The sequence below is a fragment of the Myxine glutinosa genome, chromosome 6 (genome assembly GCF_964187855.1).
Source record: "Myxine glutinosa chromosome 6, kmMyxGlut1.1, whole genome shotgun sequence".
NCBI classification, from domain to species: Eukaryota; Metazoa; Chordata; class Myxini; order Myxiniformes; family Myxinidae; genus Myxine; species Myxine glutinosa.
Window position 1 is genome coordinate 15,691,641 of NC_136266.1, and position 23,508 is coordinate 15,715,148.

A 23,508-nucleotide genomic window follows, 5' to 3' on the forward strand; every position below is an offset into this window, starting at 1 on the left:
TAGTTAATAATGTTATAATTATAATAATATTATAATGCAATAAAGGTCTATCGAGCATGAAGGCGAAACAAATACATAACGCATTGTACAATCCAATATTACGTCGTGCTGAAGGCTCTAACGCGAACTACGCTGTCATGGCCGTTTTCAAGTGCGCAAACATTCTCAAGCGGCCCTGTACTTGCCCTATAAGTCTTCCACAAATAACTATGACAGTCTACTTTAATAACCTTCGTGAAGCATTTTGTAGCTAAATTACATCGTCCATGGAAGTACATTAATCATCGTTATACAGGAGTATCGGCCGAAGTCCTGTTAAATCATCATCATCATCTGTATACGGGAAAGAAGGATATTCCCGTCATCATCCCGGTCTTCTCTACAACACTACAACGTCTGGTATACTTTATATACCATTTGCGCATACGTTAGTGACTGTCAGTCAGGAATTCAATGCAGCTTTATTGTCATTGTACAGTGCACAAGTACAAGGTACAACGAAAAGTGATCTTGCAAGTTCCCAAGATACTTTGAAAAACATAAAATTATAATAATAAATACAAACAAGATACAAAAGGTCAAAAGGTCATTGAGTGTAAACATTGTATACAACTACAAGGACGACGTTTGTGGACGCGGCGGCGATTAACGGCTTGTTGTTTATGGAGGAAAACCACCAAACGGAGCAACGATGAGACATCAAGCGAGCGAAGCTTCAACGTGAAACGCACGAAAATGACGTTTATAATAGTCCTCCAATCACAGAATGGCAAAAACAAATAAAACGACGAAATGTTATGAATGGGTCGATGTGGGCGGAGCTTATCGGGGGAGTGAAACCAGAATAATATGAATCAGTCCGTGTGGGCGGAGCTTATCAGCTGAGAGGAGGACGAGTATTTTGAATCAGTCCGTGTGGGTGGAGCTTATCGGGTGAGCGAAGGGAGAGTGTTTTGAATCAGTCAGTGTGGGCGGAGCTTATCGGGTGAGTGAAGGGAGAGTAATTTGAATCAGTCCGTGTGGGCGGAGCCTATCGGGTGAGTGAAGGGAGAGTGTTATGAATCAGTCCGTGTGGGCGGAGCCTATCGGGTGAGTGAAGGGAGAGTGTTATGAATCAGTCCGTGTGGGCGGAGCTTATCGGGTGAGTGAAGGGAGAGTGTTATGAATCAGTCCGTGTGGGCGGAGCTTATCGGGTGAGTGAAGGGAGAGTGTTATGAATCAGTCCGTGTGGGCGGGGCTTATCAGCTGAGTGAAGGGAGAGTATTTTGAATCAGTCCGTGTGGGCGGAGCTTATCAGGTGAGCGAAGGGAGAGTATTATGAATCAGTCCGTGTAGGCGGAGCTTATCGGGGAGAGTGAAGGGAGAGTATTATGAATCAGTCCGTGTAGGCGGAGCTTATCGGGGAGAGTGAAGGGAGAGTGAAGGGAGAGTATTATGAATCAGTCCGTGTAGGCGGAGCTTATCGGGGAGAGTGAAGGGAGAGTGTTATGAATCAGTCCGTGTAGGCGGAGCTTATCGGGGAGAGTGACGGGTTACGAAAGGGGTTCGATTGCCACAGCTCGGTTGGGTTAGGCCTGAGTAGGCCCAGTTAGGCCGATGCTGACAGGATGAGTGGGCAGGCTCTGGCATGGATGGACAAGGACGAACACGTACTCAAACTTGGAGAGAGTTTCCAGAAACGACCGCGTTCAGCCTATCATACAATCCGTTGTGAGTAGAACACGGCTCCGGCTCGAAGATGAAGCTTTCACAATAAGCGGAAGGGATTCTTGTTTTCTTTAAATGATGGTGTCAGGTTCGAGTTCACATACGATTTATGTCCGTACTTGTGTCTTTATTTACACAGACTCGGATAGCCCACCCCCATCGCTTTAATTTGAATCCCCTCTCTCCCTCCTCCTGGTTTCAGATGATTTCAAACCGGCTTCCATTGACACATCATGTGAGGGGACACTTGAGGTCGGCAAGAAGGACGAGGTGATGATCACATTACCAAACGTGGAGGTATGGACCCGTCGTCTGACGTGAATTCATGGGATGATCTGATCCGGGGGTGCAGCATTGTGGAGCATGTGACGTACAAATGGTTATTTTTAAAAATGACTTGCTATGTAGTTTTGGTGGGGCCAGGGTCTTTCCTCTGTGTTCCCAAGTCGTTTGGGAGTGTATTCACTTTACCTTACCGGCTCGAGAGACCATCACCTGGAATAACAGGTGCAGGATGTGTGCGAGAAAGTTTACATTGGGCTTGATGAGGTGGACCTGCCACGAGCGACAACACATCTTGGCCATGTCTGGGATTTCAGGGTGGAGCTGTCTGTCGTCCATCAGACCCGGCCCATTTTGTATCTTTTTGTATACCTGGGACATCTTCACATTTGACAGAAGTTTTGTCCATTTTGTATTAAATTTTAATACAAAATGAATGGCATCTCAAAGTGAGTTGGGTCCATTAAACGTGTCAAGGAGCTGGGAGATGTGGTGCTGAAGATCCAGTTTTGAGGGCCAAAGGGTGCTGATTGAGCTGCTGTTAGGGTTATAGTCCAAGATATTTAAGCCCAAAAAAAGACATATTAAACAAAACTGTCACAGAAGTTTTCTTTTTTGTATTACCTGAAGCAGTGATATATCCCACATTCGAGGAAAAAAAAAGTCCCACCTGGGAAAATCTGGGAAGTTGATCAAAATTTATATGCAGCTCCCGTCAACGTGCGTCTTCAGTAACCGATCGAGGAATTCATTCAATATCATGTATATGTAGCTGTTTCAAAAGTAGTCTTCCTTCACAATCAACACATTGCATGTAAAATTAATTGTAAATACCCTTTCCCTGATGTATTTCCCCAAAATGAATGAATTATTAGTTCACCTGGAACGAAGTTCAGGGGAGCTTATGCAATGGCGCGTCGTCCGTCCGTCTGTCATTCCGTCAGTCCGTCAGTCCGTCAGTCCGTAAACACTTGCAACTTCTTCTCCAAAACCGCTGAAGGGATTGTGACCAAACTTGGTACAAATGATATGTGTTGTGTTGTGTTGTGACTAAAGTTTATTCACGGCATTAAAAAAAAGTCGGGGTTAAGATGGTTTACCGGGGCTCAAAGTGGATCCAGGTTTGACCCCCCCTCAAAATAGGAATTTGCTTTTTCCTGTGAAACTACACACACTATTCTGATTAAACTTCACCACAACTTTCACCACCAATTTTTCACTACTTCACCACAATTCGTGATGTACCAAAATTTGTTCACGCCATTAAACAAGTCTGCCCATTTGAGGGTCTACGGGGAGGGGATGGGGAATCAGTACAGTATATAGGTATCTTTAGTCAGTACAGTATACTGTTTATTCTACCAGGTGAGCGCCAGGGGTGTTGCCCCTATGTTTTAAATTGGAATATAAATATAAAAACAACAACAACAACAACAACAGGCATTTTAAAGGCCATTTTCCCTACTAGAGCGGGGGTTAGCCTTGCGGTCCCCATGACAATCTTCTCCATTTTGCCCTATTTTCTGCATCTCTCCTTGTTAACCCCCTTGCCCGCATTTCGTCTTCCACCATCTTCAGCCAAGTCTTTCTCGGTCTTCCCCATCCTCTCCTTCTACATTCATTTCCACCACTCTTCTCAACCAGTCACTTTCATCCTTCCTCAACACATGACCAAACCATCTCAAACTGTTTCTCTTCACAGCATCAATCACAGGCTCTATTCCCATCATCTTTCGCAATTCATCATTTGCCTTCCTCTCTCTCAACGATACTCCGCACATCCACCGAACCATTCGCATTTCCACCCTTTCCAGCCTTCTTTGCTGCTCTACGTTCATTACCCATGTCTCGTTCCCATAAATCATAACACTTCTCACACATGCAGCATACACCTTTCCCTTCAGCTTCAACGACACTCCCTTCCTCGTCAGCACACCACTCAGTTCCCAAAACTTCTTCCATGCACATCTCACTCTAGCAACCGTTGCGGTGTCTGATCCACCTTCTCCATTCAGCATGTCTCCGAGGTAACAAAATGTTTTCACAACTTCCAGCTTCACGCCGTCTCCAATATCCAACTCAACATTTCCTCCATCTGCAGCTCCCTCTGTGCACACCTTACACTTGAATGTAGCTGCCACACTGGTTAATGACCCTCTCAAACCACTACATTTTTGATGAACCCACTCAGCGCACATTGTACATTGAATTGAATTCACTCCGACACCCTTCCTGCACATAGCACATGGTCACTTCCCAGTTCTTTCCACCTCACCACATGCTTTACCACTTGCCATCACCTTTGTCTTTCCGATATTCACCTTCAGACCTTTCGTCTCCATACATTCCTTCCACTTGTTCATCTTCTTCTTCAGTCCATCCATACTTTCTGCAATCAACACCAGATCATCTGCATACAACAACTCCCACGGTAAACCCTCCTTTACGTTCTGAGCCAGCACCTCCATCACAGCTACAAATAGTAGTGGACTTAGTACCGACCCCTGATGCACTCCCACCTTCACCTCAAACTCACCACTGTTCCCGTCCTTCGTCCTTACAGCTGTGCGCGCTCTTTTGTACATTGCCATCACTACTCTGATCAACCATTCCTCCACTCCTAACTTTTTATAATAGAAATATAAAAAGATAAGTAAATAATTATTAAAGAGCAATCATTGCCCCTATGTTTATTTTTAATGCCATGAACAAACTTGGGTACATCACTGGTGATGAAGGTTGTAGTCGTTTCATTGAAATTGTGTGTGTAGTTTCAGAGAAGAAATCAAATATCTATTTTTGGGGGGGCCAAACCTGGACCCACTTTGACTCCGGTAAACCCCCTTAGACCCCAATTTTTTTAAATGCCGTGAACAAACTTTAGTCAAAACACAACAAATATAATTTGTGCCAAATTTGGTCGCAATCCTAGCAGTGGTTTCGGAGAAGAAGTTTCAACGGACTGACAGACTGACGGAAGACTCCATCGCAAGCCATCGCATAAGCTCCCCTGAATTTAGTTCCAGGTGAGCTAAACCTAGGGGCAGTACCCCTGGTGCTCACCTGGTCGAATAAGCAGTATACTACACTGACTAAAGGTATTTTAAACCAATTTCAATGGTTGCTAGAAGACAGGGCAGCATGTAGAATCATACTAACATAATCATAAGACTTTAAACAAACAAAAATTACCTATTTTGGGGGGAGGCAACCCTCCCTCCCCCACCCCATAGACCGCCTTAGACCCCAATTAATATATATACAGTATATATATTTTTTTATGCTGGCAACAAACAATGGTACATCACAGGTGATGAACGGAACGTTGTGGTCAGGTTTAATCGGAATTGTATGTGCACATTGTGCAGTTTCTTGGAGGAAAGCAAATACCTATTTTGGGGGGCAACCCCTCTGCCCCCCCCCCCCACCCCCCGGACACCCCCAGGGCCTGATTTTTCTTTTTTAATGCTGTGAACAAACTTTGGTGCATCACGGGTGGTGAAGGTTGTGGTCAAGTTTCATCGAAATGGTGTGTGTAGTTTCAGAGAATGAAGCAAATACCTATTTGGGGGGGGGCGGGGGGGGGTCAACCCTGGACCCACTTTGAGCCCCCATAGATCCCCTAAGACATCGATTTTCTTTATGTCGTGAACAAACTTTGGTACATCACGGGTGATGAAGGTTGTGGTCATGTTTCATCGAAATAGTGTTTGTAGTTTCAGAGGAAAAAGCAAATTCCTATTTTGGGGGGGTCAAACCTGGAATCACTTTGACTCCCGGTAGACCCCCTTTGACCCCGATTATCGAATTGTTTTTTTTTTTTTTTAATGCCGTGAACGAACTTTAGTCACAACACAACAAATATCATTTGTGCCAAGTTTGTTCACAATCCCTTCAGCGGTTTCTGAGAAGTTTCAAGTGTTGACGGATGGACGGACGGACAGACTGACGACGCGCAATCGCATAAGCTCCCCGGAACTTCGTTTCAGGTGAGCTAAAAAGATTATAAACTGCAATGACACATGATTACCTTTTTCATCAGTCGCTACTGCTTATTTTGGCCAGAGACCTTTGAAACAGTCTCTGGCCAAATTATGCATGCAACAGTGGCTGATATGGCCTCAAGTGTGAGGAAAAAGGGAAAACGCATTTTTACAACTTTCTTAAACTTTCCTGGACCGGGATTTTTATCTTGCCAAAACGAAGTTTTTGCAAGATGTATTAGTCAGCTTGTATGTTTGTTTGTTATCTTGCCAAAACGAAGTTTTTGCAAGATGTATTAGTCAGCTTGTATGTTTGTTTGTTTTTTTGTTTGTGGTTAATCATTTTTTTTTCACGTTTAGATCACTCTGTAGACCACAGTTATTATTGGAAACTCCTGTAACTTCGCATATCAGAGTCCTATAGAGATACCCTTCAGCACACAAAATTTTGAAGGTCAAGGTCAAAGGTCAAGGTCACTTTGTGGTCAATCATGGAGGTCGACGAAACACTAATTTTTTGAGTAACTTTGATCGGATCGTCTCCAAACTTCATGGGAATCTAGTATATGGTCCGGCGCTCAGCTGATTAGTTTTTGGTGGCGATCGGCCTTGACCTTCATGGTTAGCGCTGGAGGTCGAAAATTATTGACCCCAAGGTCAAATTTTGAAATCGTAGGTACCATATCGAGTAATACCTCATATGAATGCCCTTGATGAGTGCTTCCCAGATCTGTAAACAGTTTGACGCTATGACGTCATTTGATGACGTCATGACGAAAAAACGGAATTTTCACATTTTGGCAAGATACGGTTCACCCTGTGGGTGACATATGTTTTTTATTTATATGTTGTTCGTGATGGTGAACTGTAAACAAATCGGGAAAAAGTAATTCTGTACCAGTTTTGTCCCTGCGTGAAACTGTAAAATGCCTGGACTATTGGGCATCACAGGTGAAGTCTGGCCTGTTCTCTCAACCTGAGAGTGCACTCCTGCAGTTTTAAGTTTTGAGAGAACTCCTGCAGTAAATTTGGCTCAGGAGGCTGAATATCATTGTCCTTGGTTGCTATGTCCATATGCAGATTGCAGAAGGTGAAATGGTGTTGTGTGTTGTGTTACCACCGGTCTTATTTTCATATGTGGACCCCAGAACTGAACGGAGCCTTCCCTGGTAGCAAAGAACCACGACTCAATCGACTCATGCACCAACCTGTCTCCTCATTAGTGCTCCGTTTCCCCATCCACCTCTCGGGGTTTGCCGGATCCCACCCGGGGACATCCCCCCTAGCCCACATATGGCTAACCAGTTGCCATATCCACACACGTTCCCACTGAAACTCTGTCCCATCCGTGCACAATGGGAGGGAGTCACACCACGGGATGGATTTGACAATAGGGAGTTCATCCTCGATGGGAGGGAGTCGAAAAAGCGCACCAAATTGCACGGCTAGGCTGTGCGTTCCAAATGCCTCGGCTTCAAGGAAGCTGTTATATTAAGCGTGATCTTCGATCCCACCGAAGCTTCGATCCTCGCTCGTCCTCGGCGGGATGAAGCTGATAAAGCCTTCCAGGCTCCTTGGCCAGGCCGCGTCCCAAATACATGTAAATCGGCGTGATACAGGGCGCCACGTTTGAGGCCCTCGTGGCCTTATCATAGCTGCCATGTGTGTGTTTTCCACCGAGAAACTTAAGATTTGAGGCTTTGTTGGAATATTGGTTTAATTGTCTGAAGCGTTATTTTCCAATGGAAAATTGCTTTATTTTGTTGGATTTAAGACTTAAATAATTTGTTCACAATTTTATTACTTAGATAATTATTACTGTGCATAGTGAAGAAAAATTACATCATTTTCAGGTTTGTTATTGACATTGTTGGTTCGTTATTCCAGCTGAACTGGGCATCCCATCTGCTGACCTAAGTTGGTGTCTGTGTTTTTTTTTGTTTTTTTTGTATACAGTCGAGGCTCGTGAAAGAGCTAACATTTATCAAACAAACAAATCAAACAAGCAAACAAAGTATATAAAAAGGGGAGCGGTCGACAAGATGGGGAGAGAAGGGGAGGAAGCACACAAACACAGCATTTGAGAGCAGGGACATCGGGAGATGTGTGGGAGGGAGAGGGCCTGGGGGGAGGCAGGATAGGTATAAAACGCAAGGACACCAAGGACTTCCAGGAAAGAAGTCGGCACCTCAAAAAAGTGGATTTGGGGTGAAATTAGCGGGGGTAGAAAAGATCAAGGTTTTGGATTGGGGAAGATAAGAGATGGTGGTGAACAGCCGTTTTAAAGACCTGGAGGGAGGAGCGGGATTGAAGAGTGATAGTCCTTGAGCCAGACCAAAAGTAATGCTCCGGCGGGGGGAGTAATTCTCATTATGATTTTCCATTAGACCAATGTCTCAAGTGTCAGAAAAGGTGTGATGCACATCTGAGAACGGTAGCTTAGTGCCCGGATGGACGCCATCTTTGAAACCACCCAGCTCGAAAATGCCCATTTGGTGGGGTACATTGTTGCACGTGTATCTGGACTTCTATACTAGCTATCGATGTGCGGTTGACGACTAAATATACGTCCGATGTGTACCGTCTAAATAAAAAATAATATGAAGCATTTTGTTTTAGATTAATTATTATAAAAATCAATTATCGAAAAAAAATCATATATTTTTCAATATTTTATTATTAGACTTGTACTTTTTTTAGTGAAACAACACTGGTATGATTTTCCAAATTATGCATTGTGCTACACCGTTTATCTGTCTATAAAAATAACTCAAAAACTAAAACATATCATCCACCACGAGTTTACAACAAATAAATGTAAAGAGGCATAAAATGACTTAGGCCGCCGCTGGCATTATCTATTCTGACGATAACGCAAGTTAGGAATGTCGTACGGAGAGGATTTTAACACCATACGATATCTAATAAGCAGGCGGAAATTGTTACATAGGAAATCTGCACTTTGGTGGCCATCTTGGATTTCAAAATGGCCGCCAATTATATTAATTATTCATTACTAGAGTTTGGAAAGACGTATGGAGCTGATTTTAACACCATACGATGTATATTCCTAATAAGCAAGCGGAGGTATCATTGAACATGTCATGTTTTAGTCAAATAACACCGGTATGATCTTCCAAATTATACATTTTGCTAAACCGTTTATCTGTCTATAAAGATTTTCAGGCAATTTGGCCTGCATTATAATAGAGAACAACATATGCTATACAATATACAGTGCACACAAAGTTAATCATCAGAGTCGCCATCAGAGTCATTGGCATCCTGAGCCACGATAGCATCATCCTGCACCATGTTGGAACATCCCTGCAGCTTACACACAACAGTGCACTTCAACCCATTCAGTATGCAGGAGCAATCTGACGGTCGACACGTCCTTCTGCATGTGCATGAGATGAGATTCAAGACGACATCTGGAGCTGGTAGACCCGCCATCCATCGGATTGTGAGCGAACCGCCATCATCGAGTTCCCAACCATGTCCTGCTGATGGTGTTGGGACGTCTGGTAGGTTTTCAAGGCTGCGTCGCCAGATAGCCGCCTGATAGTTGGCCCTAAGCGTATGCTGCATCAAGGAGTCTTCACAAGGCGGCAATTGTCCAGATTCGATCTGGCCCTTCTTTGCACAGAACATGTGATAACGGAGCGAATTAACACCGACGATCTTCGTGTTCTTGGCGTACAGCTGACACGTGAAGGCCTGAATGCTATTGAAGACGTCTGTTGGTACATTCCACGAAGATCCCAGATCTGTGAATGCTTGAAGATACAGCTCATTCGCTTGCACAAGCTTCAAAGCCTTTATCTTTCCTTGGCTAGCCAGAGCACTCACAGTGTCACACCCGCTCCATGCATGAAGCCCTGGCAATGCACTGCAAACTCCAGACCCCAATACCGCAGCCAACTTTCCAACGTCGATCATTCTGACTCGAACCTTTGTTCCTCGTCTGATGAAGAGCTGACTATCGATGGTTCTGCTGAGATGAAGACTGATGATCAGAACGTCGGTGTCATCTGCCACTAAGATGATCGTCTTGTAGTGGGTAGCGGCGTGCTTTGCGTGGAGAAACATACGCGTGTCTGCTTCCTCGTGGCTACATTCGAGTGCTTGCACCAACTTCCACCTATCGCGGGTCAGTACCAGACATTTTTCACCACAGGTGACATACAGTGTTCTGTTGCCTAGCTTTTCGCGATTTGTTTCATGTTTCCACGACTCCGCCAGAAACACAACCAGTTTCTCCTTTGTCTGGCTGCAAGCAAGGAGACGCCGCCAGTTCATGATTTTGTGTGCGGGTCTGATCTCGCTGAAACTGATGCCTTCATTTGAACCGCGGTTCACACGCTCAGCTGCTTTGATGGATTCTTCTGTGTATGTGTCAAAGACAACATCGATGCGCTCACTGCCTTGACCAGCGTGAAGCGCTGCAGCAAGGATGCGGTCAGATAGTTCTTCGAACGTGTCGTTCTCGCCATGCATCTTTTGTATGAGAGCCATCGCATCAATTATTGTTGCACTTCGCTTGTCAACGTTCTCGGCTGGTTCCACAAGACCTTCCATGTGTTTCGCAAGTGCAGCTTTGTTCGTTTTTTTCATTGACCCTTTCACGCTCAAGCTGAAGTGATGACATGATGTTCAGAGCTTCTCTGAGGATTTCTTGCACTGTTGCCATATCTGTGGCAGGCGCGTTTATAGCCGGCAGGTAGCCAACTACATCTTCCGTCACCTGAACACGATCTCTAGTCATGATGTTGAAACCAGTCCACGAACTGATTGTCTGGTCGCATGGTTCCAGCATGCGAGTCATAATCCATACGTGATTTCGGCGCTGCGCAAGGGATGTTGCGCCTGCAAGAGTGTCAGAAAGATCTGCAGGCTTGATTGCAGGTGGGCCCTCTCGTTTCCCACCGCTGTATATTGGAACTAAATCGCTGGATGACGGGATAGATCGCTTCTTATCTGCTTTGGATACTGCCGATGGAGGTTGGGGCGGCAAACACGACTGCGACTTCGGTTGGACGATGATACCGTTGACGCGATGCGATGTTCCGCCACCACTCAGCGATTCCTCTAGCCTGTCGATGTTATCGAATGCTAATACAGTCGGGACCGAAGGGTGCACATGTGACGGAAGTGGTACTGTATCTTTCTCCACACTTGCTAATTTGTCTATGCATAGCGCTGTCTCGATTTCTTCCAGAACTGTGTACGAACATCCGTGCCCGAGTCGATTCAATATTCTGATGACCTCTGTATTACCGGTGAGCGTTTTCATGACCCACGGAAGTAGGACATGCTTCGATGTTCTGATGGTACCCCGGTGTACAGCATTGATGATATCTTGAGCCATCGACCATACCAGTGTGTCGGCACGCGCAGAGCTACCCCCACTCCCGCAAATCAAAGTATGCAGAAATACACGAAGAGAATCTGGTATCTTCACGTAATCTGAAGTGAGTTCTGCTGGCTGAGGCGGCCAACGTTCATTGTAATGAGCATCTTTGATCTGGTGTCGCAGTGAAGTAGCTGCACGCACAATGTTACTTTCACCGTCCGTTCGTTCAAATGCTTTCACTTCTGCTTTCAGGTTTACGCACTCTGCAGCAATCTCTCGCTTTGTCAGATTATCGGGCATCAAGTATACACGGTGTTTCACATTGAAGAAGATGAGCGATTCTCCAAACTCTCTTTGTAATGTGCGCTGCAGATTCTTCTTGATGGAGTCACGAACATCAACTGAAAATGTATCTGAAGACAGGATATCTGTTGCAACATCAACTATTGGAACAATCCTCGGGTTCAAGAACAAGTCAGTGCGAATGAAATTGAATATACATCGTATCATTTCTTTTTTCTCGATATTATCTTCAATGTCAGTTTCTACTTGAGGTTTTTGGGGCCGTGTGTAGTTTCTATAGCAGGAGAAGTGGTAGTGAGCCTCAGCTGCAACCATATCTCGTGTAGTCAATGCCAAAACTCTCTCATCATTGCGAGCTGTCGCAGCATCTCTTATTGTCTTATCTGCTCGAAGTTCAACAGCCAAGACAACTGTTTCACGGGTACGACTGCCTTTTATGAATTTTGAAGCACGCTGGCAAAAAATGCATTTATCATCGTAGACCGTTGAAGTTGATCCTGTCTCTTCCCGTGATGATCGCCGTCGCACCGCATCGCCAGTATCAACTGAAGAACTTCTAGCTGCATTGGTGAAAGTAGCTAGGTGGTTTTTGTGAGTGAAGTCTGATCTACAAGCCCTATGGTATAATATTGGAATATTAGGAAGTTCAACTGCGCCTTCTTGGACTAGCTTTAGAATTGGATAAAAGTTTCTAACTGCGGCTGCGTCACACAATGTCTTCCAAGAACTGTTGCCCGCTGCCTTGCTTAGTTCAGAGAGTGGCGACTTCTTGCTGCACAGGATGCACGTTCCGGACTCAGGTTCAATCTTCGCCCGTTTCGCCTCGACACCGGCCATCTCAGCTGAAAGAACAAAAAGACTGACGTTAGATTACTCCGATATCCGAAAAGCTCGCCAGCTTACATAGACATACTCATCCAAGTCAGTGAACATGTTAGATGGCGCCACAATACAACTCTATAATAGAGTTGTATGTGGCGCCATCTAACATGTTCACTTTTAGTTCTTAAGCCACCCACCCCCCCCCCCCCCTCAGAAATTAATCAGGTCACCGCAACAAATCTCAGACTGAGATATAGAATATAGAATATAGATATAGAATAGACTGACGTCACTTTCGGCACTGGGTTCTGTGGGTTGATTATCGGCGGGAAATTCCAACTGACATAGTTTCGGTTTGTGGAAAGTGCATGCCTTTTCATATATTTTTTGTGTAAACTCGTGGTGGATGATATGTTTTAGTTTTTGAGTTATTTTTATAGACAGATAAACGGTGTAGCACAATGCATAATTTGGAAAATCATACCAGTGTTGTTTCACTAAAAAAAGTACAAGTCTAATAATAAAATATTGAAAAATATATGATTTTTTTTCGATAATTGATTTTTATAATAATTAATCTAAAACAAAATGCTTCATATTATTTTTTATTTAGACGGTACACATCGGACGTATATTTAGTCGTCAACCGCACATCGATAGCTAGTATAGAAGTCCAGATACACGTGCAACAATGTACCCCACCAAATGGGCATTTTCGAGCTGGGTGGTTTCAAAGATGGCGTCCATCCGGGCACTAAGCTACCGTTCTCAGATGTCCATCACACCTTTTCTGACACTTGAGACATTGGTCTAATGGAAAATCATAATGAGAATTACTCCCCCTGCCGGAGCATTCACTTCAAAATATGGCCGGTTGGCTCAAGGACTATGAGGGAGTTTGTTCCAGAGGCGGGAGAAAAGAGGAATTGAAGGAGTGAAGGTGAGCAGAGAGTCTTGATTTTGGCAGTTTAACCATAATATAAGAGGGTTGCAGGCAGATGTTGTGCGACCTGCAGGAATATTTGGGGGACAGAGCCCAGAGAGAGCTGGGGGAGCAAGGCCGGAGAGGAGTCGGTAGAAGACGGAAAGACCACCAACCTGCCTGCAGTGAGTAAGTAAGGTCCTGTTAAAGGTCCTTCTGCTTACCTGCAGATTGAGTTTGAAGGCCGTTGTGTAGGATCGCCGTTTTGGCACGATTAGAGCCTGTCATTTTACATTTCCAAAAAACCTAAATTCCATTTTATGTTATCATTGGAAAAGCTTTTCTTGGTGCATGTCGATTGTTTTTTTTTTCTTTCTTTTAAATCCTCATGGTGCACCTGGGGGAGTATTTTGGCACCATGGTGATGCAGAAACGCCGGGCATAATAATTTTGTAACACTGTTCCTGTGAATAAAGATAAAGGATGAAGCGTACTCCCTCCCCAAAAATTTCCCCTCATTTAGTTGGGGAAGAAAAAGTTCCTGACATGGGGATTTACAGTATTTTCGTTTGTGTATAATCAGTTCTGTCAAATGTACTTTAAGGCTTTGCGGGGACGTGCTGCCATCCACAGGGCTCAACTCCACCAGAAACGGTTTTCAAAGGCTCAAAGCGATTGCTGCAAAAGGAGTGCGTGCTCATAGTGAACCGCGAGACGGGCGAGTTCCGCCTCGAGAAACTCAGCAGCAACATTCCTGTGAAGAAGACTAGGTCAGGTTTCACATTGATGGCCATAAGTCTGTGGCAGGTGCTTTACACACCTACGAACGGAACTGCCTGTTTTTCCCAGTGAAAAATATTTTGTTTCGTTTGGCAAAATCAGAACTACAAACTTGGTCTTTGCATTGCCCTCTCCACTTCCTTAAGATTTGTTTCATAGTTTAAAGGTTTTTTTCCATTAATGAAAGGTTCTTGTGCTTGATCAAACTGATCATTTGATCCACTTAGATTCAAAATGGGTATTTCTCACCTTGCTCTGCATCAAATGCCACTTACACAGTCGTATTAAGGGCCTACTAATTTGACAAACACAATCCATGTAACTGTGCAGCACATCATGGGTCAATGTTGTTTATTTTTATTGACGTGTGTGTGGTTTTTTGGTTGTTGTTGTTTTTTGACTCGTTGTTGCTTCGCACTTCAATTAGCGGTAAGATGAAGTGAACCAGCTAACTTAATTTGGCGGAAGCTTTCTTACTTGAACGGTTCACAAAAAGGATGTTGGGGTGTGCATGCTGAAACTGGATGTGAAGGTAGATTTATTGATATTGTTACGGATCTCTACGTCGGCCTTCTTCCCCTTAAGAAGGGGGGGATTAGTCCCCTTGTTCATGACTGACCGACGTGAGTCCTGACGCTGCACAGCTTCCTCCGGAGAGGCAGGAGCGCAACCCCGTTCCCGACCGCGGACAGATGGTAATTGCCGAGCGGTTTAGCAACCGCTGCACGAACTATTAACAAGGACTGACCCGATCCTTAACGTTGGCCAAATCGTGCCACAGGTATTCAATGAGGGAAATCACTAAAGCAACCGGACGAGCATGAAGAAGAAGAACAAAGGTAGGAAATACAAATATGATTTATTTACCAACTATTTACACAATTAAAGAAACCAAGGAGAAGGAAGGATAATAAAATAATTGACAGGAGGAAGAACCAGAAGACACAGTGCAACACTAGCTTATCTAAACAGGCTTAACTTATACCCAGGGACAAGACAGACAGAACGAACTCACTCACACGAATATGGGTAGATGGATGCCAGGGATCGATGGTTGGGAAGGCAGAGAAAGGGCCAGGCAGATGGTAGGTGTCGAGGTCCGGCTCCCAGCGTGCGCTCCGGTCCACGCTTTTGGGGTCGAGGCGAAAATCCCGGGAAACAGCTCCGCTCCGGGCTAAAAACGAGGAACCGGCAGCTCCACGTATTCGGCTTCACACCGGCAGCTTGCTTTATTCGTCCTCCGCCTCCTGCATCTCCGAAGTTCTCTTTACACTCCACAGAATCTGCCTCTCGCCCAGCGCACCTCCCTCAGAACTCTCTCTCTCGTCTGGCCCCTTACGCATCTCTCTCGGTGGGGGCTGATGCAATGGGTTTTATAACCCTGCCCTCTTGAGCCATACCCACTCATCCTTGGTTGGTCGGCAAGGGCTTTCCTGGCTCCACCTTCGGATGACGATGGGCGGGCAACGCCCCTTCTTCGCTGGGCTGACCACGTGCGTAATGGAGTCAAATGTAGTTGGCAATGCGGTTGGCAATGCGGTTGGCAATGGAGGTTCTGGGGCAATTGAAAGTGGATTCTACCTTATTTCCATTTGATGCAATGCAGTGTCAACTAGTGGGAACAGAGCCTTCAACTACATAGAATAAGGAGATAACTATTTAAGAGGGTATATGATTGGCTACGTGTATGTATATGGAGTAACTAGGACAACCTTTGACCTTTACACATGGAGGGTGATATTTACAACAATTCATTACACTTACAACAATACAAAAAAAACACAATTCTCAAATCCACAACAATATAATCAGTACCATTCATTTAACACTTGAGGCTATAACCCTAACTGTGACATATATTCATGATATTGATAAAATATACATATTCACTCTCTTGATATATAATTTTTTTGATGCTGGTTTGTACAGTGCTTCAGAAAGTATTCACACCCCTTGACTTTTTCACATTTTGTTGTTACAGCCTGAATTTAAAATGGATAAAAGTGAGATTTTTTTTTCGTCATTGATCTACATGTTGGCTTAGCGGTTAGGGTGCTGGCTTGGGATCCTAGGATCCTGGGTTAGAATCCCGGGGAATCGCTAAATTAACACCAGGGGGGTTGACTCAGCCTGTCATCCTTCCGAGGTCGGCAAATTGAGTACCAGCTTGCTGGGATGAATGATCACGGTGTGTACCCCGATTTAGAATAGGTACACCATATCCCTGCGCATCGTAAGAGCGTGACCAAGGGTTGGCGTCAGGAAGGGCATCCGGCCATAAAAACATTGCCTCAAACAGGGAACCATGATTGTCATGGGGCCCGCAAGGCTAACCCCCGCTCTAGTGGGGAAAAATGGCCTTAAAACGATCATTCATTCATTCATTTCATTCTACATGTAATACCTCATAATGTCGAAGTGAAATTTTTATTTTTAGAATTTTTTTACAAAATAATTAAAAATGAAAAAGTCAAATGGCTGGAATCGATAAGTATTCAACCCCTTTGCTATGATACTCCAAATTGACCTCAGGTGTATCCAATCTACATTCATCATCCTTGAGATGTCTCTGGAACTTGGAGTCCACCTGTGGCCAATTCCAATGATTGGACACGGTTTAGAAAAACACACCTTTCTATACAAGGTCCCACAGTTGACAGTACATGTCAGAGCAGAAACTCTACCAGGAAATCCAATAAACTGTCCGTAGAACTCCAAGATAGAATTGTGAGAAGGCATAGATCTGGGGAAGGGCGTAAAACAATTTCTAGAGTGTTGAAAATTCCCAAGTACACAGTGAGCTCTATCATTAGGAAATGGAAAGAATATGGAACTACCCAGACTCTTCATAGAGCTAGCCATCCAACCAAACTGAGCAACCGAGCAAGAAGGACCTTGGTCAGGGAGGTGACCAAGAACCCAATGACCACTCTGACAGAACTAAAGTTCCTTGGCTGAGATGAGATGAGAGAACCTGCCAGAAGAACAAAAGTCTCTGCAGCACTTCACAAATTTAGGCTTTATGGGAGAGGGGCCAAACGGAAGCCATTCCCGAGGCAAAAAAAAAAACACGACAGCACGCCTGGAGTTTGCAAAAAGGAACGTGAAAGACTCGGAGAGCATGAGGCAAAAGATGCTGTGGTCTGATGAGATGAAAATAGAACTACAGAAAGCGCTACATCTGGCAGAAACCGAGTACAGCCCATCACCCATCTAACATCATCCCTTCTGTGAAGCATGGTGGTGGCAGCAACATGTTATGGGGATGCTTTTCAGTGTCAGGGACTGGGAGACTTGTAAGGATAGAGGGAACAATGAATGGAGCCAAATATTGGCAAATCCTTAAGGAGAATCTGCTTCAGAGTGCAAAAGACCTTAGACTGCGACGAAGATTTATGTTCCAACAGGACAATAACCCCAAACATACAGCCAATGCTCAGACATGAATCCCATTGAGAATCTGTGGAAAGACTTGAAGATTGCTGTTCACCAACGCTTCCCATCCAACTTGACAGAGCTTGAACAAATCTGCAAGGAAGAATGGGACAAACTCACCAAATACAGATGTGCAATGCTGATAGACACCCAAGAAGACTCGAAGCTGTAATTGCTACCAAAGGCACTTCTTTGAAGTATTTATTCAGGGGGTTGAATACTTATGTAAATTAGATATTTCTTTTTTTCATTTTTTTAATTATTTTGTGAAAATTTACACTTTGTCATTATATGGGGTATTATGTGTAGATCAGTGACCAAAAAAAATCTCAATTTAATCCATTTTAAATTAGGCTAACAACAAAATGTGAAAAGGTTAACGGGTGTGAATACTTTCTGAAGGCACTGTAAATGGAACGTGTCTTTCATTGTCGGCAAGTATCGGTCTGCCTGTCGTTCCCGGAAGAATTGTCACACAAACTCATCCTATTTTCGTTGTAGGCCACCAAGAAGTTCAGCCTGTTGCACTTCTATAGGCTTCACCAATAGCCATGACCTTTACTGGGCGAAAAAAAATGTAGCGTGCGGTGCTTCCGAAGACAGCTGCTGAATAGGCCTATTGTTGTTGCAAGTACTTCATTGAAAAATCACAATTGGTTGGCTTACAAAGGCTTTGTCAAATACTTGAGGAATGCAACTCTGCCCTGTGGGCTATCACTCCAGCTGTCCCTTCTGCAATCTGTGGGATCTGTGGGTGTGTCCACCCTCAGGAGAGCCAGGAAACAATATCTCTCCGTTCTCAAGACCGAACTCTCTTATCTGTCTCCCTCTTCCAAATCCTGGTGGCGTCTGGTCAAATCTATTTCTGGTGTTTGTTCCCCCTCCATCCCCTCCCTTACCTCAAACGGCTACACAGCTGACTCCGCACGTGAAAAACTGAATGCCTCAACTCTGTTTGCCTTTAAATCTTGTGTCCCAAACCCATCCCCCTCTGTACCCACCATACCCAGTCATACCCAGCTGCTCCTGGACTCCGTGTCCTTTCCTCCTGACAAGGTGGAAAAGTTTCTGTCAACCCTCGACTCTGATTCTGCAACTGGACCTGACGGCATCAGCCCACGGTCCTAAAATCCTGTTCTTCCGCTCTTTCTCTCCCTCTCTGTTCTCTTCACCCTCTCTTTTGCTCAAGGTCAACTGCCATCTGCATGGAAATCAGCCAACATCACAGCTTTGCACAAAAAAAGGTGCAAAAACAGATCCTAGCAACTACAGACCAATCAGCCTTCTCCCAATTATCAGCAAAGTCATGGAATCTATCATTGCTTCGGATATGAAATCTTTCCTCTTCTCCAATAGCTTGATCTCTGATCATCAATTTGGTTTCAGACCAGGTCACTCTACTCTGGACATGCTGCTTCTGCTGTCTCAACAATGGATGGAGGTCCTCAATGCCAAACAGGAAATTAGAGCCGTCTCCCTCGACATATCACGTGCCTTCGATACGGTCTGGCACCCCGCTCTGCTCACCAAACTCTCCTCCTTTGGTATCCATGGAAATCTCCACGCATGGCTGGCGGACTTCCTCTCTAGTCGTAGTCAACGTGTGGCCCTGAATGGGTTTCTCTCATCTCCTCTTCCTGTTCAGGCTGGAGTTCCCCAAGGCAGTGTTCTGGGCCCTGTGCTTTTTCTGGTCTTCATCAATGATCTCTCCGACTCTCTTGAAAATCCTTTCTATCTCTTTGCTGATGACTCCACTCTCTGCCGCTCCATTCCTCATCCCTCAGATCGGCAGTCTGCAGCCTCCTCACTCTCTGCAGACCTGGACAAAATCACAGACTGGGCAAACAAGTGGAACATGTCTTTCAATCCTGACAAATCTCACACTCTTACGATGTCTCTCCGACAAGACCGACTGGACAACCCTCCCATCTACTTTCTGAATAATCCTCTCCAAGAAGTTCTGTCACTCAAGCTTTTGGGTCTCACTATCTGCCATGATCTTTCCTGGGAAAACCACATTTGCAAGCTGGCCTCCAAAGCCAGTCGACGACTGGGCATCCTCCAACGTGCGAAGTCCTTCCTTGGCACACCTGAGCTCCTCACCACATACAAGGCTTTCATCCGCAGCTCAATGGAGTACTGCTCTCCCTTCTGGGCTGGTGCTCCTGCCTCACACCTAGCTCGTCTTCACGCTGTTGAAACCAAAGCGTTCAGAATCATTGGAATCTCCCACGATGACGCTATCTCCGAGGGCCTTTCACTTAATCACCGCAGGCAGGTTGGTGGTCTTTCCGTCTTTTACCGACTCCTCTCCGGCCTTGCTCCCCCAGCTCTCTCTGGGCTCTGTCCCCCAAATATTCCTGCAGGTCGCACAAGATCTGCCTGCAACCCTCTTATGGTTAAACTGCCAAAATCAAGACTCCCTGCTCACCTTCACTGCTTCATTCCTCTTTTCTCCCACCTCTGGAACAAACTCCCTCACTCTCTTCAATCCCACTCCTCCCTCCAGGTCTTTAAAACGGCTGTTCACCACCATCTCTTATCTTCCCCAATCCAAAACCTTGATCTTTTCTACCCCCACTAATTTCACCCCAAATCCACTTTTTTGAGGTGACTTTTGACTTCTTTCCTGGAAGTCCTTGGTGTCCTTGCGTTTTATACCTATCCTGCCTCCCCCCAGGCCCTCTCCCTCCAAAAACATCTCCCGATGTCCCTGCTCTCAAATGTTGTGTTTGTGTGCTTCTTCCCCTTCTCTCCCCATCTTGTCGACCGCTCCCCTTTTTATATACTTTGTTTGTTTGTTTGTTTGATAAATGTTAGCTCTTTCACGAGCCTCGACTCTGTGTACATAAAAATAAAATAAAATCTAAAGCTAACATTCTTGTCAATGTTCTACCCACATTTCCACCCCCCCCCCCCCCCCCCCCCCCACGCTACAGGCTTGAGAGTAGCACCAAGACCCAATCAGTGGGTGGACGTGTAGGATCCGGACCGGTTCAAGTGCAAGGACAAGGACAAAGCCAGGGCCGCAGTGCCACCAAGGTTAGCACTGGCCAGAAAATGTCACCCGTCAAAGACAAGCCATCTCCAGACTTGCCCTTGGAAGACATTGAGAAAGGTATGGTGATACTCCTGCTGATCGTCTGATTGGTAAATTGCTTTTATCTAAGTTTGTAAAACATCGGGGAGGAAACTGTGTAGACGACAGCTTGATCATTTCCTGGTCAGAATTGTATAAAACTATAAGCTTTTCGCAACATAGAGCTCTTATAATCAGAATTTTAGCAAAGTTTCATCTGTCCTTGTCCTTGCACACCATTCCCTCTTTACAATGCATTTTTGAACAGAGCTCAGGGCAGATGCGAGTGTCATTGAGCAGATGAGCAGTAGTAGTTCCTCCGATTCTGGGAATTCATCCTCCAGCGACAGCTCTAGTTCGGATTCAGAGACCACCAATCGGCGATCTCCGGCCCCACCACCTGCTTCGATCGCGCCACCAGCCCAGGCACCGGCTCCACCGGCAACCCTCTTACCTGCAAGCCAGCATAACGGCACCCCTCGTGCTAAGCCCGACTGCTCCGGCTACATCAGCACCCTCAGTGAGCACCTGCAGGCATACCTTGTCTGCAGCTGTTGTAATTTGATAACCGCTGGTGGTAACAGTTTGGCTTGGAAATGCTTGTTATACAGTATTGAAAGATTATTTTCCTCTTTACCCACAATTCTCTTCCCTCTTCCCTGTGCCTACAGGAAACGACCTGCAGCTGAGCGAGTCGGGAAGCGATAGTGATTAATGACAGATTTCCAGGCAGGATGTGAAATAAAGATTTGGGTGCAGAATGAAGTTTGCCATCACAAGCTGGTGGTAGGAATTTGAAAACGCTTTCACTCGTCTGTTCGTGTTTCTTTAGGGAATGCAAAATCCTTCCCTTAAACGGAATTGGTAACAACAAAAAAGAATCAAACTTTCCAGGTTTGCTCCTGATTTTCACCATATTTATTTGTTCCACGACAGCAGATTGTCCGTATCAGAATTTTACATTTGTCGGTTCCACAATAGCAAGTTGAGGTAACCTATCTGTAATGTTAGGATTCCCTTTGGGCGGGAGGAAGTGGTTGTGGTTTAGTAAAAGCGGTTGAACCACCTGCCCTGTTTTTTTTTGTTTAAAAACCATGGATCCTTTATGCCTCCCAAGGATCTCTTCCAAAATGTAAGCTGCTGCTGGAAGCTCGACTCTATTTACTTTCTTTTCCTCTGTTTGTGGAGTATTGTATGATCGATAGAGTCAAGACATGTTTTGACTTCCTGAATTTGCTGTCAGCTGTAGCCTGGGTACTTTGATCGTTTTAATGTTGCGTGTTTATTGGCTGAGCAGTAAGTAGGCCTTTAAGGGAACTAGACGGGTATTTTGTTGGAGCAAAGAAATTGTGGAATCAAACTTTAATTACCCCTTACCCTCTTCCAAACTAAATTTAATTCACGAAATAATTTGATGGAAACATTGTTTTGCAATTCTTTGCTTTAAAGAATTGCTTTGGTTATGTTTATTTTATTGCCAAACGTTATACGTTTGTATGGAATAACCGTGTCGGACTCCTTAGATCCGCTCCTCCATTTCAGAAATACAGTAATGCTGATGGATTCTTGTTTTAAACAGAGCCAACTTTCATTTTGTGTGTGGAATACCAGTTGGAATATGATCCAATGATGTGATCAGAACTTGTAGCTATTTTTCTTTTTTAGCACAATTTCAAAACCATGCAGAGTTTCGATGTCAAAGCAAAGATTCAAGTACGACTCGAGTTGGATCGATGGATCCGTGTCGAGTTTTGTCGATTTGAATGGGCGCACCGACCTCGCCACTCCCATTCGGTGCCAAAACGGATGCAAACGCCCCCCACCTATGGCGGGGTGTCGTTATCAGGCCAAATAGAAATGTCACTTTTGGGCCGATCTTTGAGATGGGTATCAAAAACAATTTCCAATGGAAATCGGAGCATTAATTGCACTGCTGGGCAACGATCAGGTTCTGTGGACAGGACTCGAGTGCTGAATGTAAGACGGACATTGTTGTTTGAACGGAGGCAAATGTAGGCCGAGTCGAGTTATATAATTACAAGGAACTTTCAACCAAGCAATGCACTTTTAGAATGGACAAACTGCTCAAAAGAATAACTCCTTTGGGTTCAGTCGAAGTGATCTAAGTCTAATGCTGACAAATGATATTGAATAAAAAAAATCATTGAAAGGAAGCATCTGCACCACTTTATTGCATTTTTTTTTGTTTTTTCTTAAACGTTGGCTATTGTTGGTATTAAAAAGTCCCAGCAATTACTTTGCATGCAGAAAAATTCAAATCGTCTGTGTTTATGAACAGAATCGGTTACACTTCCAAACAAGTACGAAAAAGTTATCGAGCAACTTTTAATTGGTTTTAAATTTGGTAGGATGTAAAGTTTTGAAAAGCAAACTTTATTCGTCGATTTTATTTTTAATGCCTTGGAAATGTGTGGAATCGGAATCAAAAAAAACTATCCAACGCAAGTGTGCAGCAGATTGAGGCCAGGCAAGCACTGCCGTTAGGTCACGGTGTGAGCCTCTTGGGGTCGCGAGGAAACAGGGATGTTTGGCGAATGTTGGGCAACCCCAGGTAGAGCATAGTCACTCGTTCTAGGCCTAGGGGGTTGGAGGAAAGGAGTTGAAAATAAAAAGTAGGGCCAAGTTGATAAATAATCATGGCCCTGACATAAATGGCAATGATTGGTGATGATTGTAGAAAACCAAAAACATGTAGGACAACTTCACATGCACGTCTGTTCTATACTCACCAATCCCCCCTCCAGCATGGGGTGGAGCACCGTAACGGAAGGAGTCGATATAAGCTTTGATTTTCTCCAGATCTGGAAACATAAGGAAC

The 23,508-nt window shown here is 44.7% G+C and overlaps 2 protein-coding genes across 4 annotated transcripts in view; one reads left to right on the forward strand and one right to left on the reverse strand.

The window, feature by feature from the left end:
• The first annotated feature begins 1,245 nt into the window (after positions 1–1,245).
• On the forward strand, positions 1,246–22,843 carry EAF1 (ELL associated factor 1). The gene is made up of 6 exons (XM_068119675.2): positions 1,246–1,710; positions 1,910–2,004; positions 14,009–14,145; positions 20,530–20,708; positions 20,938–21,189; positions 21,341–22,843. The coding sequence occupies exons 1-6, from the start codon at positions 1,608–1,610 to the stop codon at positions 21,382–21,384; spliced, it is 810 nt and encodes a 269-aa protein (XP_067975776.1). The 5' UTR covers positions 1,246–1,607; the 3' UTR covers positions 21,385–22,843.
• The window catches only part of DARS1 (aspartyl-tRNA synthetase 1), a 37,372-nt gene continuing 36,697 nt past the window's right edge, over positions 22,834–23,508 (reverse strand). For all 3 annotated transcript variants that reach the window (XM_068119673.2, XM_068119674.2, XM_078779629.1), the window contains 2 exons: positions 23,420–23,491; positions 22,834–23,267 (listed from right to left, as the gene is read on the reverse strand). In XM_068119673.2, coding sequence (XP_067975774.2) covers positions 23,176–23,267; positions 23,420–23,491 — 164 coding nt within the window. In that variant the 3' untranslated portion in view covers positions 22,834–23,175. The remainder of the gene's footprint in view (positions 23,268–23,419; positions 23,492–23,508) is intronic.

Excerpts from the sequence above, each read along its gene's own strand:
- EAF1 (XM_068119675.2), top strand. The coding sequence starts at position 1,608 with ATGAGTGGGCAGGCTCTGGCATGGATGGACAAGGACGAACACGTACTC. Across the intron at positions 14,146-20,529 it reads ATTCCTGTGAAGAAGACTAG|GCTTGAGAGTAGCACCAAGA; the intron begins GTCAGGTTTCAC and ends CCCACGCTACAG. Across the intron at positions 20,709-20,937 it reads CTTGGAAGACATTGAGAAAG|AGCTCAGGGCAGATGCGAGT; the intron begins GTATGGTGATAC and ends ATTTTTGAACAG.